Source organism: Narcine bancroftii, chromosome 7 (assembly GCF_036971445.1).
Source record: "Narcine bancroftii isolate sNarBan1 chromosome 7, sNarBan1.hap1, whole genome shotgun sequence".
NCBI classification, from domain to species: domain Eukaryota; kingdom Metazoa; phylum Chordata; class Chondrichthyes; order Torpediniformes; family Narcinidae; genus Narcine; species Narcine bancroftii.
In genome coordinates this window covers 39018893-39033386 of record NC_091475.1, presented here as the reverse complement: position 1 = coordinate 39033386, position 14494 = coordinate 39018893, and the positions used below count along the sequence as shown (strand labels likewise).

At 39.0% G+C, this 14494-nt stretch overlaps 1 protein-coding gene across 2 annotated transcripts in view; it reads right to left on the bottom strand.

Annotated features, from left to right (window-relative positions):
* The window catches only part of cdadc1 (cytidine and dCMP deaminase domain containing 1), a 62944-nt gene that overhangs the window by 43095 nt on the left and 5355 nt on the right, over nt 1–14494 (bottom strand). For both annotated transcript variants that reach the window (XM_069889691.1, XM_069889690.1), the window contains exon 2: nt 5717–5808. In XM_069889691.1, coding sequence (XP_069745792.1) covers nt 5717–5808 — 92 coding nt within the window. The remainder of the gene's footprint in view (nt 1–5716; nt 5809–14494) is intronic.

Here is a 14494-nt window from a genome sequence, read left to right as displayed (position 1 = left end):
CAATGGGTTTACAGTTTGTCGATGAGATTCAAGGGAGGGGGTCACTTTTCAGTGTGGAGAGGCTGCATGTGGGTTTTGATTTTAGGGGCTCCCTGTTCCAAACCATTACGGTGGACCAGAATACTCACGCTTTTAAGGTGCCACAGGGAGTCCAGACCCAACACCGGAGCGCACAATTCATCATGTATTCTTCTTTGGCTTGGCTTCGCGGACGAAGATTTATGGAGGGGTAAATGTCCACGTCAGCTGCAGGCTCGTTTGTGGCTGACAAGTTCGATGCAGGACAGGCAGACACAGTTGCAGGGGAAAATTGGTTGGTTGGGGTTGGGTTTTGGGTTTTTCCTCCTTTGTCTTTTGTCAGTGAGGTGGGCTCTGCGGTCTTCTTCAAAGGAGGTTGCTGCCCGCCGAACTGTGAGGCGCCAAGATGCACGGTTTGAGGCGATATCAGCCTATTGGCGGTGGTCAATGTGGCAGGCCCCAAGAGATTTCTTTAGGCAGTCCTTGTACCTCTTCTTTGGTGCACCTCTGTCACGGTGGCCAGTGGAGAGCTCGCCATATAGCACGATCTCCATTCTGGAGACGTGACCTACCCAGCGCAGTTGGATCTTCAACAGCATGGATTCTTTACCCCTGTGTGATATGCCTTCTTTGTGGTTGCTGGTTTGATCTTGTAATAGATACATCTTCAGGTTGAATTTTTGCACAGTCCATTAGCCCGTGTCAATTAGTGGAATGTCCATTTACCTTAACAGTTACTATGGAGTTGCTGAGCTGGTAAGGTCTGTCCTGTTCTAGGACCATTCAGGCTAGACTCCATGCTCCTCACTCGAGTGGCCCCCACCGTCCTGGGTTGCCCTGCGTGAGTAAGATGGCGTCGACTTCATGGCACAGCAAGATGGCTGCCCTCCTTCTTCTTATGATGATGATGAAACCATGTGTGAATTTGGATCACGGCAAGATGGCCGTCAAGCCTTTTCGGGCAGTTTCCTCACTGTCACCCTCTGTCGGTGTGTCGTGAAGTAAGTGGATTCGGGTGAATTTGGGGCAGATGGCTTGGGGCTGGAATCGGATACGGGAGCGGTGCAGAGCAAGGACTTCTCTGGGCTTCGGGTTTCTCCTAACGCAACAAATCCTCGCCCAATGCCCTTTCTTGCCATAGCTCGAAGAGACTGAGTCCTTTACCGGGCAATGAGATCGAGGAAGCTGGCTCTTGCCGTATAAAAAGCACTGCCTGGCATGGGAAGCGACAGCTGTTAGGGCAGGGATAGTGGGAGCAGCCAGACCTTGGAAGGGGTCACCTGGGTGAGCTCGCTTGCTCGCTTCAAGGTTGTTGTTTTTGAGCTTGGCCTGTTCCAGTGATTTGGCCAGCTCAACTGGCTAGCCAGGTCCTTCTTTCTCAACTTGAGCAGGTGCTACCTCATGTACCTTGAGTGTACTCCCACGACAAGAGTGTCCTATATCTGTTCTGCCTCACGAACGCGGCCTGTAGCCGCTTCATACCTGCATTTCTTGCCAAGCGTCCACAGATCCAGCAGGTAGTCATCGATAGTCTCTCCTGGCCGCTGGTGATTTTAAGCAACTTCAGGTACCGAGCCTTCAATGCCTCAATAGCAGCGTCATATATAGAGCAGTCCCTGATGACTGCATACCCTTTCATTCCTACCCTCGATACGAGTGCAAACTTCCCGAGTTCATTGGTGCGGAAGACGTCTCTGGTCACATTCAGGTAGGCCTGGAAGCAATCTAGCCAGTATGTGAACTCCTCAGCCGTGTCAGGGGACAGAGGGTCTATCAGCAGCATCTCTGGCTTGAGTAGTGCTTCCATCATTGGGGCATAAGCTAATAAAATTGTAGCGTGAATACAAGCTCTCATGACTGGAGGGAGAACAAATGGTTTTATTAGCTTACAACTAAGGGTAGGGTCTCACAGAAGACTTCAGAAGGGTTCCGAGTTCAGGCAGGAAACCAGGGCTATAAGTCAGTAAATGGGGGAGGAGCCAGGAGGCAGGGCCAGCCATCAGCACAACACACTACCAGCGAATCGCAGTTCACTTGCACTGCCAAAATGAGGCTATCTGCAAATTGGTGGAACAACACATTATATTCCGTCTTGACACTCTCCAACAAGACAGCATTAACATCGACTTCTCCAACTTCTATTAACCTCCTCCCCTGAGTCTCTCTTTCCCTAACCCTGTTTCCTTTCCTCCAGCTCCTCACACTCAACCTTCTTTCCTACCAGAGAGCTGCCCTTAATCCTTTTGTCCTATCAGCTTAACATTTTTCTCTCTATTCTCCCACCTGTATTTACCTTTGACCCCTTACCTGTTAGTTTGTGCTCCACCCCCTTCCCCTTCCTCACTTTACCCCTCCCACCCCCAGCTTTTTATTCAAGTACCTGTCTGTTTTTGCTTACACCTGACAAAGGGCCCAGGCCCAAAACTTTGGTTACTTTTTGCTTCCTATGGATACTACATCACCTGCTGAGTTTGTCCACACGTTTGTCCATTGACCCAATTTCCTACCATGATTATAGATGCAATATATCGCAATCATCAACACTGGATCTAAATTCCCGAGTAAGCAAGAACAAGAAGGTCATGAACTTTCATGAAACACTATGAGCGATTTCTTGTGCTACATTGTAGGAAAATACATTGGTTCATGAAACGTTTTTTTTAAAAAGCTGCAAGGCTATGGGAGAGGGCAGTTAAGTAGATCAAATTGATTATTTTTGATTATTCTTGCATTGTGTAGAGTTCCCTCCTTCTATGGCTAACCTTTCTGCAATTCTATAAGAGCCTTCCAGCAGCCTTACATTCATACATGATTTTTTGAACATTCATTTAATATAATTTGCAGACTGAAATTTGTAAACTTCCTACTAAAGACCACGAAACAGCATCAGATATTAGCAGCAATGTGGTTGTTTGAAAACTCTGTACATCATCTTTCACTACTTATAAAAAAAATGTAAATGCCCAGCTTTGCTGAAATTTACACATACAATTCTTGTTTGCCCCCATAAGCAAAGTAGAACTCATGCACAAAATGCTTGCACTATGAAATTAAGAAACCTTACGAAAAATTTTGAATGTCATATTGGAGCATGGTCTTTTTCACTTTTCATCAATTTATGAACAAGATCATAGAATATTTATAGCATAGAAGGGCATTCAGCCCATGACAGTCTCATGTAAGAGTAATCTCTCCACCCTGACCTTTTCCCAAAGCTCCTTTGAATACTTCCCCTACTAATGAATTTGCTGCTACCACCCTTGGAAGTTTGTTCAAGACCCTAATCACTCATGATTGCTTGTCATTCTTTTCCTACTCAGCTTCTTCATCTAATGGGAATTTCTCTCTATACTCTATCCATTTCCTTCATAATTTTAAATATCCCTATCCAATTTGTCACAACCTCCTCTGTTCCAAGGAGAACACCAGAGCATCTCCATTCTATCCACCAAAGTCCCTCATCCCTAGATGAATTTCAGTACATCTATTCTGCACCCACTCTAAAGCTTTTACACCTTTCTTACAAATTATTGTAACTATGAGAATTAATATAGTCTTGCACTTTCTTCTTTTTTCTTTCTTTGGCTTGGCTTCGCGGACGAAGATTTATGGAGGGGTATGTCCACGTCTGCTGCAGGCTCGTTGGTGATTGACAAGTCCAATGCGGGACAGGCAGGCACGGTTGCAGCAGTTGCAAGGAAATATTGGTTGGTTGGGGTTGGGTTTTGGGTTTTTCCTCCTTTGTCTTTTGTCAGTGAGGTGGGCTCTGCGGTCTTCTTCAAAGGAGGTTGCTGCCCGGCGAACTGTGAGGCGCCAAGATGCACGGTTGGAGGCGATATCAGCTCACTGGCGGTGGTCAATGTGGCAGGCACCAAGAGATTTCTTTAGGCAGTCCTTGTACCTCTTCTTTGGTGCACCTCTGTCTCGGTGGTCAATGGAGAGCTCGCCATATAACACGATCTTAGGAAGGCGATGGTCCTCCATTCTGGAGACGTGACTCACCCAGCGCAGTTGGGTCTTCAGCAGCGTGGATTCGATGCTTGCGGACTCTGCCAGCTTGAGTACTTCGATGTTGGTGATGAAGTCATTCCAATGAATGTTGAGGATGGAGCGGAGACAGCACTGATGGAAGCGTTCTAGGAGCCGTAGGTGATGCTGGTAGAGGACCCATGATTCGGAGCCGAACAGGAGCGTGGGTATGACAACGGCTCTGTACACGCTAATCTTTGTGTGTTTCTTCAGGTGATTGTTTTTGCAGACTCTTTTGTGTAGTCTTCCAAAGGCGCTATTTGCCTCGGCGAGTCTGTTGTCTATCTCTTTGTCGATCCTTGCATCAGATGAAATGGTGCAGCCGAGGTAGGTAAACTGGTTGACTGTTTTGAGTTCTGTGTGCCCGATGGAGATGTGGGGGGGGCTGGTAGTCATGGTGGGGAGCTGGCTGATGGAGGACCTCAGTTTTCTTCAGGCTGACTTCCAGGCCAAACATTTTGACAGTTTCCGCAAAACAGGACGTCATGCGCTGGAGAGCTGGCTCTGAATGGGCAACTAAAGCGGCATCGACTGCAAAGAGTAGTTCACGGACAAGTTGCTCTTGTGTCTTGGTGTGAGCTTGCAGGCGCCTCAGATTGAAGAGACTGCCATCCGTGCAGTACCGGATGTAAACAGCGTCTTCATTGTTGAGGTCTTTCATGGCTTGTTTCAGCATCATGCTAAAGAAGATAGTAAAGAGGGTTGGTGCGAGGACGCAGCCTTGCTTCACGCCGTTGTCAATGGAGGAGGGTTCGGAGAGCTCATTTCTGTATTTGACCCAACCTTGTTGGTTTTCGTGCAGTTGGATAACCATGTTGAGGAACTTGGGGGGGCATCCGAGGCGCTCTAGTATTTGCCAAAGCCCTTTCCTGCTCACGGTATCAAAGGCTTTGGTGAGGTCAACAAAGGTGATGTAGAGTCCTTTGTTTTGTTCTCTGCACTTTTCTTGGAGCTGTCTGAGAACAAAGACCATGTCAGTAGTTCCTCTGTTTGAGCGAAAGCCACACTGTGATTCTGGGATTCTGGGAGTCTTGCACTATAATATTTCTGCCAACAATTATACATGGAATATTTTGATCATGTGAAAACACCAACCTCCCTCCCTCTCCTCTAGGAAAGGCAGCTACTGCCATTACTCAATTCAGCTACTCCATTGCAGTGTCTTTGAGGGATGTTTACCTTGAAGAAGTTTTTCTCCTCTCTTCAAAGGGAGTTCTGTGAGAGTTTTTCTCTCTGTCCACTCCCCCAACAATTTCTACTGTTCTCAAGTTCTATGATGATGTCTACAATCATAACATACTGAAGGACCCATCACACCTGGGTACACGCTCTTCTCCCTCCTCCAATCAGGGAAGCTTATGAATGTGAAAGGACCTTAAAGGCTTAAAGACAGTTTCTTCCCTGAAGCCATCAACCTCCTGAATGAACCTGGTAACAGTGCTAATGTAATGAATCTTTCTTTCCATACTCTGTAATTGTGCTCTTCAAGTGGCTGTATGGCCATTCATCTGCTTGCACTAGGAACCCTTTTACTGTGATAGGTATTTTCGGACAAGTATCTTTAATTTAAATTTAACATGACTGACATAAGAGAATAATATTCTGTCATTTAAACTACCTTTCTTTCCACTATATTAACCCAATTATGATTATTGGGCAAATACCATACCTGAATCACCTTTTTCTTGTTATTTGGAAAAAGCTCCATCCACAAACTAAGCAGAGTGAAAAGGTTTACTTTTGAAAGCCTTGGACTCAGGCCTAGGAAATAAAGGTAAAATCATTAATCACATTGTGCAAGTTGCTTGTAAAGGAATAACTAAATTTTGTGCCAAGGGCAGTACCAATGAATAAATTTATCAAAGGTTGCACCAGTCGACGGTACTGGCAAAGAACATTTCACATTGAGAAATAACGAACTATTTTACAGAGGAAAACAGTCAAAAATGGAAACCAAGACAAAGCAGGTGGATTAGAGAGGCAGGTTTAAAGGAAGATCTCATGAGGAGGGAGAAAAGGAGTAGTTTAGGAGGGAATTGAAGAACCTCTTGAAGGTGCTGTCACTAACAATAAGATTAAGATAGGACAAGAAGTTATAATTTGAGAATGGATTTGAAGGACAAGGTTGGAAATGATGAGAGACAGAGTTGCGCAGAAAAAGGCCCAACTCATCCATGCTGATCAATTTGCACATCTAATTGAATCCCATTTGACAGTAATTTAAATTATGTAATTGTACCAGTCTCTACCACTTCCTTTGACAGATCATTCCACATGCCCACCACCATGTGAAAATGGTGCCCCTCAGGTCTTTGTTAAATATTTTGCTCCCATCTTAAACCTATGCCCTCTATTTTTAGCCTCTCCTAACTTGGGCGAAAGTATGACTAATTATCTTATCTTTTCCCTTATAATTTTGTGCACCACTTATGCTCCAGGGAATAGAACCCTTGCCTATCCAGCTTCTCCCTGTAATTCAAGTCCTCCAATCCCTGTAACATCCTTGTGAATTTTTTTTGCACCTTTTCCATTTATAAAGATATAAATGAACAGGCACAAGGACTAGAAATTGAATTTATCAGAATGGGAGAGCTTGAAACCAATGTGGAGAAATGAAAACAGAAAAGGTGAATGAAAAGGACACTGCAAGCTCTGGATGAGTTTTACAGAATGCGGAAGAGGGAAGGCAGGCGAACAATGCACGGAACGGGAAGAAAGCAACGGAGTTCGTGAGGAGAAGATACTTCAGAAATTTAGCTAAAAGTTCCTTCCCTTTATTCCTGTTAATCTGATTTCCCTTCCTTTTAAATGCTTACATTTTTTTCCATTGGCTTGTATTTGATGATAATTCCTGTACCTAATGTGACCCACTCAATGACACAAAAGGCATTTTGCTTAATACTGTAAATAAATTAAGAGGTGAGAACAACTGACAAAGTGTAAAATATATGTATGGAGTCAGCATAGATTTGTAAAGAGTTGGTTTACATCTAACTAATCTGAGTATTTTCAAAAATTGCAACGTAATGATCAATTGAATGTTATCTAAATAGACTTTCAGGAGACATTTATAAAGTAATGAGAACTTCAGTTAAAATTAAAACTCATGAAATAAACAAGCGGCATCAAATGACTGAAAATATTGTGTAGAAGAGATGTGCTTCTTGGCAACACAAAGGGATATCTGCTCACACATTAATAGGCAATATGGATGATGCAAGCTTCATATTTCCATGTTTCACAATTACACAAAGCCAAGCATATCATTATAAATGATGCAAATAGAAACAAAACTATGAATAGATTTTTAAATAGATAAATTGGACCAAAATGTGTCAAAGAGTTTCAATGTACAAATGTGAAATCATTAGTTTGGTAGTTTTCAAACTTTTTCTTTCCACTCACATACCACCTTAAATATGGAAATCCCTATGCCATCAGGGCTCTGTGATTAGTAATGGATTACATAAAGTGGTATGTGAGTGGGGAAAAGTGGTTGAGAGCACAAGAAAAAGAAACAGAAGTAGACAGTTTGGCCTCTCAATCCTGCCCTGCTATTCTGCAAGATTATAGCTGATCTTTCACCTCACCATTTTCTTACCCAAGCCTCATAGTCAGTGGTATCTCTATCTTTTTTTAAAAACAATTCACCAGTCTCTGAATGAACTTTCTCCTCATTTCAATCTTAAATAACTATCCTTACCTTCAAGGATTCATCATCCCAGGTCTAAGTATCTTGTATTTCTCAATGACGTGATCTCTCAATCTAGTTTTCTACTTAAGTCCATTATTCCAAGAACCAGTTTAGAGATACTTCACTGAAGATATATCATATTAGCAAATATACACTTCCTTAGGAGAACAAAATTCCACAGGTTGATCATGGGTTTGTTGCAATGTCCTATTAACATTAAATCCTTATGCAAGTTGCCCATAGAGTAGTTGCTAAATTAGGCGTCAATTAAAATATTTATCAAAAGTTGCATCACCCCAGGGTATGAGGAATTTTTTTTAACATTGAGAAATAACCCAAGATACTTAAACAATAGTCAAAAAGAGAAACCAAAACAACACAGGACATATTAGGTGGGTCAAACATTTTCCAAATTTATAAGGTTGAAAATATTTCATTTGAAATTAAATGTCATAAGGGAAACTGAAGGACAATGCCTTTTGTGTAGGTTATTTGCCCTGTCAGCCAACACCAGTTGGCTACTTCTCCCTTCAGCCAAAATCTACTACTAAATTTGTATCTTTCTACATATCCTTTAATACCTTTGATAACAAAGGTTTTTTTTCTGGATTTAGCCAAGCATTAATTGCTGCTTATGGAAAAAAAGTTCTAGAAAGGAAACGTCATCTACATTTTTTTCCTATTTCTGCATATACGAGTCTTATCTACTTTTCAAAGGTCTGTTTTTTTTAGTTAATCTACTGGAGGAATTCAGGAGGACAAGTGGCATCAATGGGCAGAAAGTGAATGATCGATGTTTTGGGCTGGAGCCCTTCATCAAGACTAGGAAAAATTCATCAAGAAGTTAAGCCAAAGAGGACAAGGTGGGAGCAGCAGGACAAGAAACAATGTTGGATTGGTGAACCAAGGAGAGGCAAAGTATGATTGTCAGAGGCGAAGAATGGCAAATACCAGATAAGGGGAAACAGGAGTAAGTAAAACAAAATTGTCAATGCAGGAACATAAATCATACATGGTAGAGTGGGTGTTTAGAAGATAAAGGCTGCCAGTATTAGACTCAGATTTAAACAGTGATAATGATAATAACAAAGTAATAAAAAAAGAGAACAGATGGAACCATGTTTGGGGGGGGGGGGGGGGGAAATACACAGAACAAATAACTAATGGGGAAATGGTGATGGAAGGGATGGATCCAATGAGTGGAGGATGAGAACGGTTGGGTGGAAAAGGGGACAGAATAACAAAAGGGAAAGGGAGAAGAGCAGAAAGCAGATAGAGGAAGAGACAGGGAGCTCATTATCTGAAGTTCATACCATTCGGCAGTAGATTTCCCAGGTGGAATAGGAGATGTTGTTCCTCTAGTTTACGTTGAGCGTCACTTTAGGAGTGGAGATGCATCGGGGAGCTCAAAATGGCCATTGCAACAGTGTGTAGATGCTCTGTGAAACCTAGTCCCCAAGTCTGCACTTGGTCTGACCGATGTAGAGAGGAGTACCTTGGAAACACCGATTGCAGTGGAGAGTTCGAGAGGTACACATGAAATTTTGCTCTTATCACCATCCAGGGACATATACTTCACTTTCTTGAATTTCTCCAGTAGATTGTGTTTATCTTCAGATTCCAGCACCTACTGTAACTCACTTTTTAAGTCTATATCCTATTGCTCTAAATTATCCAGCGTTCAAAAACACCCTCCCAACTTCTCCCAGTTCGAATTCTAATTTTCCAAAGTTGTCTTGATTTAGAAACCATTTCTTTACGTTAAAAGTTGCTTCCCTGCATGAAACTATTTTAAGTTTCTTGCACGATGCCATTTTTGCACAATTGCAAGCACACATCAATGGAACAGAATTTCAGAAATGTCCAGCCTACATCATATTATATTTAATATGTACCAATAATGATATTTTACTCCAATGCATTATATAAATAAAGCTTTTTATGTTGTACAACATTCATTTCAATATTATATGGGGCAGTTAAAATCATCTTCAATACAATGACTATCTGATGTTCAATTAACTTATTTCCTGGTTCAAACAGAAACAAAAACCAAATAAGAATGGCTTCACAACTTCTGTCACTCTCTACTCCTTTAAAGATGTCTTTTCTTTTAAAAAAAAAATTTTTTTTCACACTATGAACCATATCAATCAAAATACACACAAACATTTCCCTCTTGAATATACACAGTAGCATTTTCTCCCCTTTCCCCCCTCCCTTCCCTCCCACCCCCCCTCCAAACCCATTAAACATTCAACATATACAATACAATAAAACCATTAAACAATGTCATCACACAATGAAAATAAACAAGAAAATTGTATCATCTACTTTTACACACTGGATCAGGTCATTTTGTCTTCTTCTCATTCTATCATTTTAGGGGTGGAGCTCCGCGGTAGGCCCTCCCTGTTGTGTTCCATGTACAGTTCCCAAATTTGTTCAAATAATGTGACTTTATTTTTTAAATTATATGTTTTTTTTTCCAAAGGAATACATTTATTAATTTCTATGTACCATTGCTGTATTCTCAGGCTCTCTTCTGATTTCCAAGGTGACATTATACATTTTTTTTGCTACAGCTAAGGCTATCATAATAAATATTTTTTGCGCTTCATCCAGTTTGAGGCCTAATTCTTTACTTCTTATATAACTTAGAAGAAAGATCTCTGGATTTTTTGGTATGTTGCTTTTTGTGTTTTTATTTAATACCTGATTTAGATCTTCCCAAAACTTTTTCACTTTCTCACATGCCCAAATTGCATGTACTGTTGATCCCATTTCCTTCTTACAGCGAAAACATCTATCTGATAATGTTGGATCCCATTTATTTAACTTTTTCGGTGTGATATATAGCCTGTGTAACCAATTATATTGTATCATCCGTAACCTTGTATTTATTATATTTTTCATAGTTCCAGAGCAAAACTTTTCCCATATTTCATTTTTTTATCTTTATGTTTAATCTTTTTCCCACTTTTCTTTGGGTTTATAGCTTATTTCATCATTTTCTATCTCTTGCAGCTTTTTTAAAAAATTTTTTTATTTTTCACACTATAAACCACATTGACCAAGATACATAGACATTTTTCTTCTTAAATATATACAGTGTTGTTTTCTCCCCCTTTTTCCCCCCTCCCTTCCTTCCCTCCCTCCCTCACTCCCTTCCTGATTTATTTAAAGTTCAATCTATAAGATACATTAAACCCGTTAAACAATGTTGTCACTTAATAAAAATAAACAAGAAATTTTACTGAGTCAGTTCTTTTCATTATCTTCTCCTTCTGTCATTTTAGGTGGTGGAAGTCCACGGTAGGATTTCTCTATTGTGTTTCATGTATGACTCCCATATTTGTTCGAATATTGTAATGTTATTTCTTAAATTATATGTTATTTTTTCTAATGGAATACATTTATTCATTTCTATATACCATTGTTGTATTCTCAAGTTGTCTTCTAATTTCCAGGTTGACATAATACATTTTTTTGCTACAGCTAGGGCTATCCTAACGAATCTTTTTTGTGCTCCATCCAAATCGAGTCCAAATTCTTTGTTTCTTATATTACTTAGGAGGAAGATCTCTGGGTTTTTTGGTATATTACTTTTTGTGATTTTATTTAATATCTGGTTTAGATCTTCCCAAAGTTTTTCCACTTTCTCACATGTCCAAATTGCATGAATTGTTGTTCCCGTTTCATTTTTACTGCGAAAACATCTGTCTGATACTGTTGGGTCCCATTTATTTAACTTTTGAGGTATGATGTATAGCCTGTATATCCAGTTATATTGTATCATGCGTAACCTCGTGTTTATTGTATTTCTCATAGTTCCGGTGCATAGCTTCTCCCATGTTTCATTCTTTATCTTTATGTTTAGATCTTGTTCCCATTTTTGATTAGGTTTACCGTTTGTTTCCTCGTTCTCCTTTTCTTGCAGTTTGATGTACATGTTTGTTACAAACTTTTTAATTATCATTGTGTCTGTAATCACATATTCAAAATTGCTTCCTTCTGGTAACCTCAGACTGTTTCCCAATTTGTCCTTCAAGTAGGTTTTCAGTTGGTAGTATGCAAACATTGTATCGTGAGTTATATTATATTTATCCTTCATTTGTTCAAAGGATAATAATTTATTTCCCGAAAAACAATTTTCTATTCTTTTGATCCCTTTTCTCTCCCATTCTCTAAAGGAAAGGTTATCTATTGTGAAAGGGATTAACTGATTTTGCGTCAATATTAGTTTTGGTAGTTGGTAATTTGTTTTATTCCTTTCTACATGAATCTTCTTCCAAATGTTGAGCAGATGATGCAATACCGGTGAATTCCTACGTTGCACCAATTTTTCATCCCATTTATATAGTATATGTTCAGGTATCTTCTCCCCTATTTTATCTAATTCTAATCTGGTCCAATCTGGTTTTTCCCTTGTTTGATAAAAATCTGATAGGTATCTTAATTGTGCGGCTCTATAATAATTCTTAAAGTTTGGTAGTTGTAAGCCTCCTTGTTTGTACCATTCTGTTAATTTATCTAGTGCTATCCTCGGTTTCCCCCCTTTCCATAAGAATTTCCTTATTATTTTCTTTAACTCCTTGAAGAATTTCTCTGTTAGGTGTATTGGTAATGACTGAAATAGGTATTGTATCCTTGGGAAAATATTCATTTTAATACAGTTTATCCTTCCTATCAGTGTTAGTGGTAAGTCTTTCCAATGCTCTAAGTCGTCTTGTAATATTTTCATTAATGGATGGTAATTGAGTTTATATAGATGGCCGAGGTTTTTATACCTAGTTGTAAAACTTTGTGAAATCCGCATTGTTCATTGGCTTTGCTTCACTTTTATTTGCGTTGATCTTGTACCCCGATACTTCTCCATATTCCTTCAATTTCCTATGTAATTCTTTTATTAATATTTCTGGTTCTGTTAAGTATATTATAACGTCATCTGCAAATAGACTGAATTTATATTCCTTCTCTTTTATTTTTATCCTTTTATTTTATTTAAAGTGGATCTTTCCCTGTCTTTGGTATTACTGTGATTATTGCTGTTTTGCATGAATCTGGTATGCTTTGTGTTTTTATCAATCTGGTTGATTACTTCCAGAAGGGGAGGAATTAATAAGTCTTTAAATGTTTTATAGAATTCTATTGGGAATCCATCCTCTCCTGGTGTTTTATTGTTCGGTAGTTTTTTTAATATGTCCTGTAATTCTTCTATTTCAAATGGTTTTATTAATTTATTTTGCTCCTCTATTTGTAATTTCGGTAATTCAATTTTAGTTAGAAATTAATCTATTTTGTCTTCTTTCCCTTCGTTTTCAGTTTGATATAATTGCTCGTAGAATTCCCTGAAGATTTCATTGATCTCCGTTGAATTATATGTAATTTTTTTGTCCTTTTTCCTTAATGCCAATACCATTCTTTTAGTTTGTTCTGTCTTAAGCTGCCACGCTAGAATTTTGTGCGTTTTTTCTCCTAGCTCATAATATTTCTGTTTTGTCTTCATTATCTTCTTCTCCACCTTATATGTTTGTAGTGTTTCATATTTTATTTTTTTAACTGCGAATTCTCTTCTTTTAGTTGTATCTTCCTTTATTGCTAATTCTTTTTCTATATTTGTTATTTCCCTTTCCAACTGTTGTTTCCCGATTGTAGTCCTTCTTCATCTTAGTTACATAACTTATTATTTGTCCTCTGATGAACGCTTTCATTGCATCCCATAGTATAAACTTATCTTTCACTGATTCCATATTTATTTCAAAGTATATTTTAATTTGTCGTTCAATGAATTCTCTAAAATCCTGTCTTTTAAGTAGCATGGAGTTCAATCTCCATCTATACAAGGATGTCCTCTAGCTCTATTGCCAATAACAGGGGTGAGTGGTCCGATAATAGTCTAGCTTGATGTTCCATTTTCCTAACCCTACCTTGAATGTGGCCTGATAACAGGAATAGGTCTATCTTTGAGTATGTTTAATGTCTACCCGAAGAGTATGAATATTCCTTTTCCTTTGGGTGTTGTTTCCTCCATATATCCAAAAGTTGCATTTCTTGCATCGATTTAATTATAAATTTGGTTACTTTGTTCTTTCTGTTAGTTTTTTTTCCAGTTTTATCCATGTTTGAGTCCAAATTAAGGTTAAAATCCCCTCCTATTAGTATGTTCCCTTGCGTATCTGCTATCTTCAAAAAGATATCTAGCATAAATTTTTGATCTTCTTCATTAGGTGAATATAGATTGAGTAAATTCCAAAATTCTGAATATATCTGACATTTTATCATTACATATCTCCCTGCCGGATCTATTATTTCCTCTTCTATTTTGATTGGTACATTTTTATTGATTAATATAGTTACTCCTCTGGCTTTTGAATTATATGATGCTGCTGTTACATGTCCTATCCAATCTCTTTAATTTCTTGTGTTCCACTTCAGTTAGATGTGTTTCTTGTACGAATGTTATATCAATTTTTTCTTTTTTCTGTAAATTTAAGTTTCTTCCTTTTTATTTGGTTATGTATTCCATTAATATTTAAAGTCATATAGTTCAACATAGCCATTTCATACTTTGTTTATCTTTCCTTTCCATTTCCTCATCACCATCTTCCCTTCTTATCCATTTCTGCTTTCTTTTTTTTGAACATATTATAAGACAACATTTCTAAAACATAAAATATTTCCACTATTCTCATATCTAAAATTCCTTTAACCCCAATAGTCCCTCCCTTTTCTGAGTTGCCCTTTGTCCCT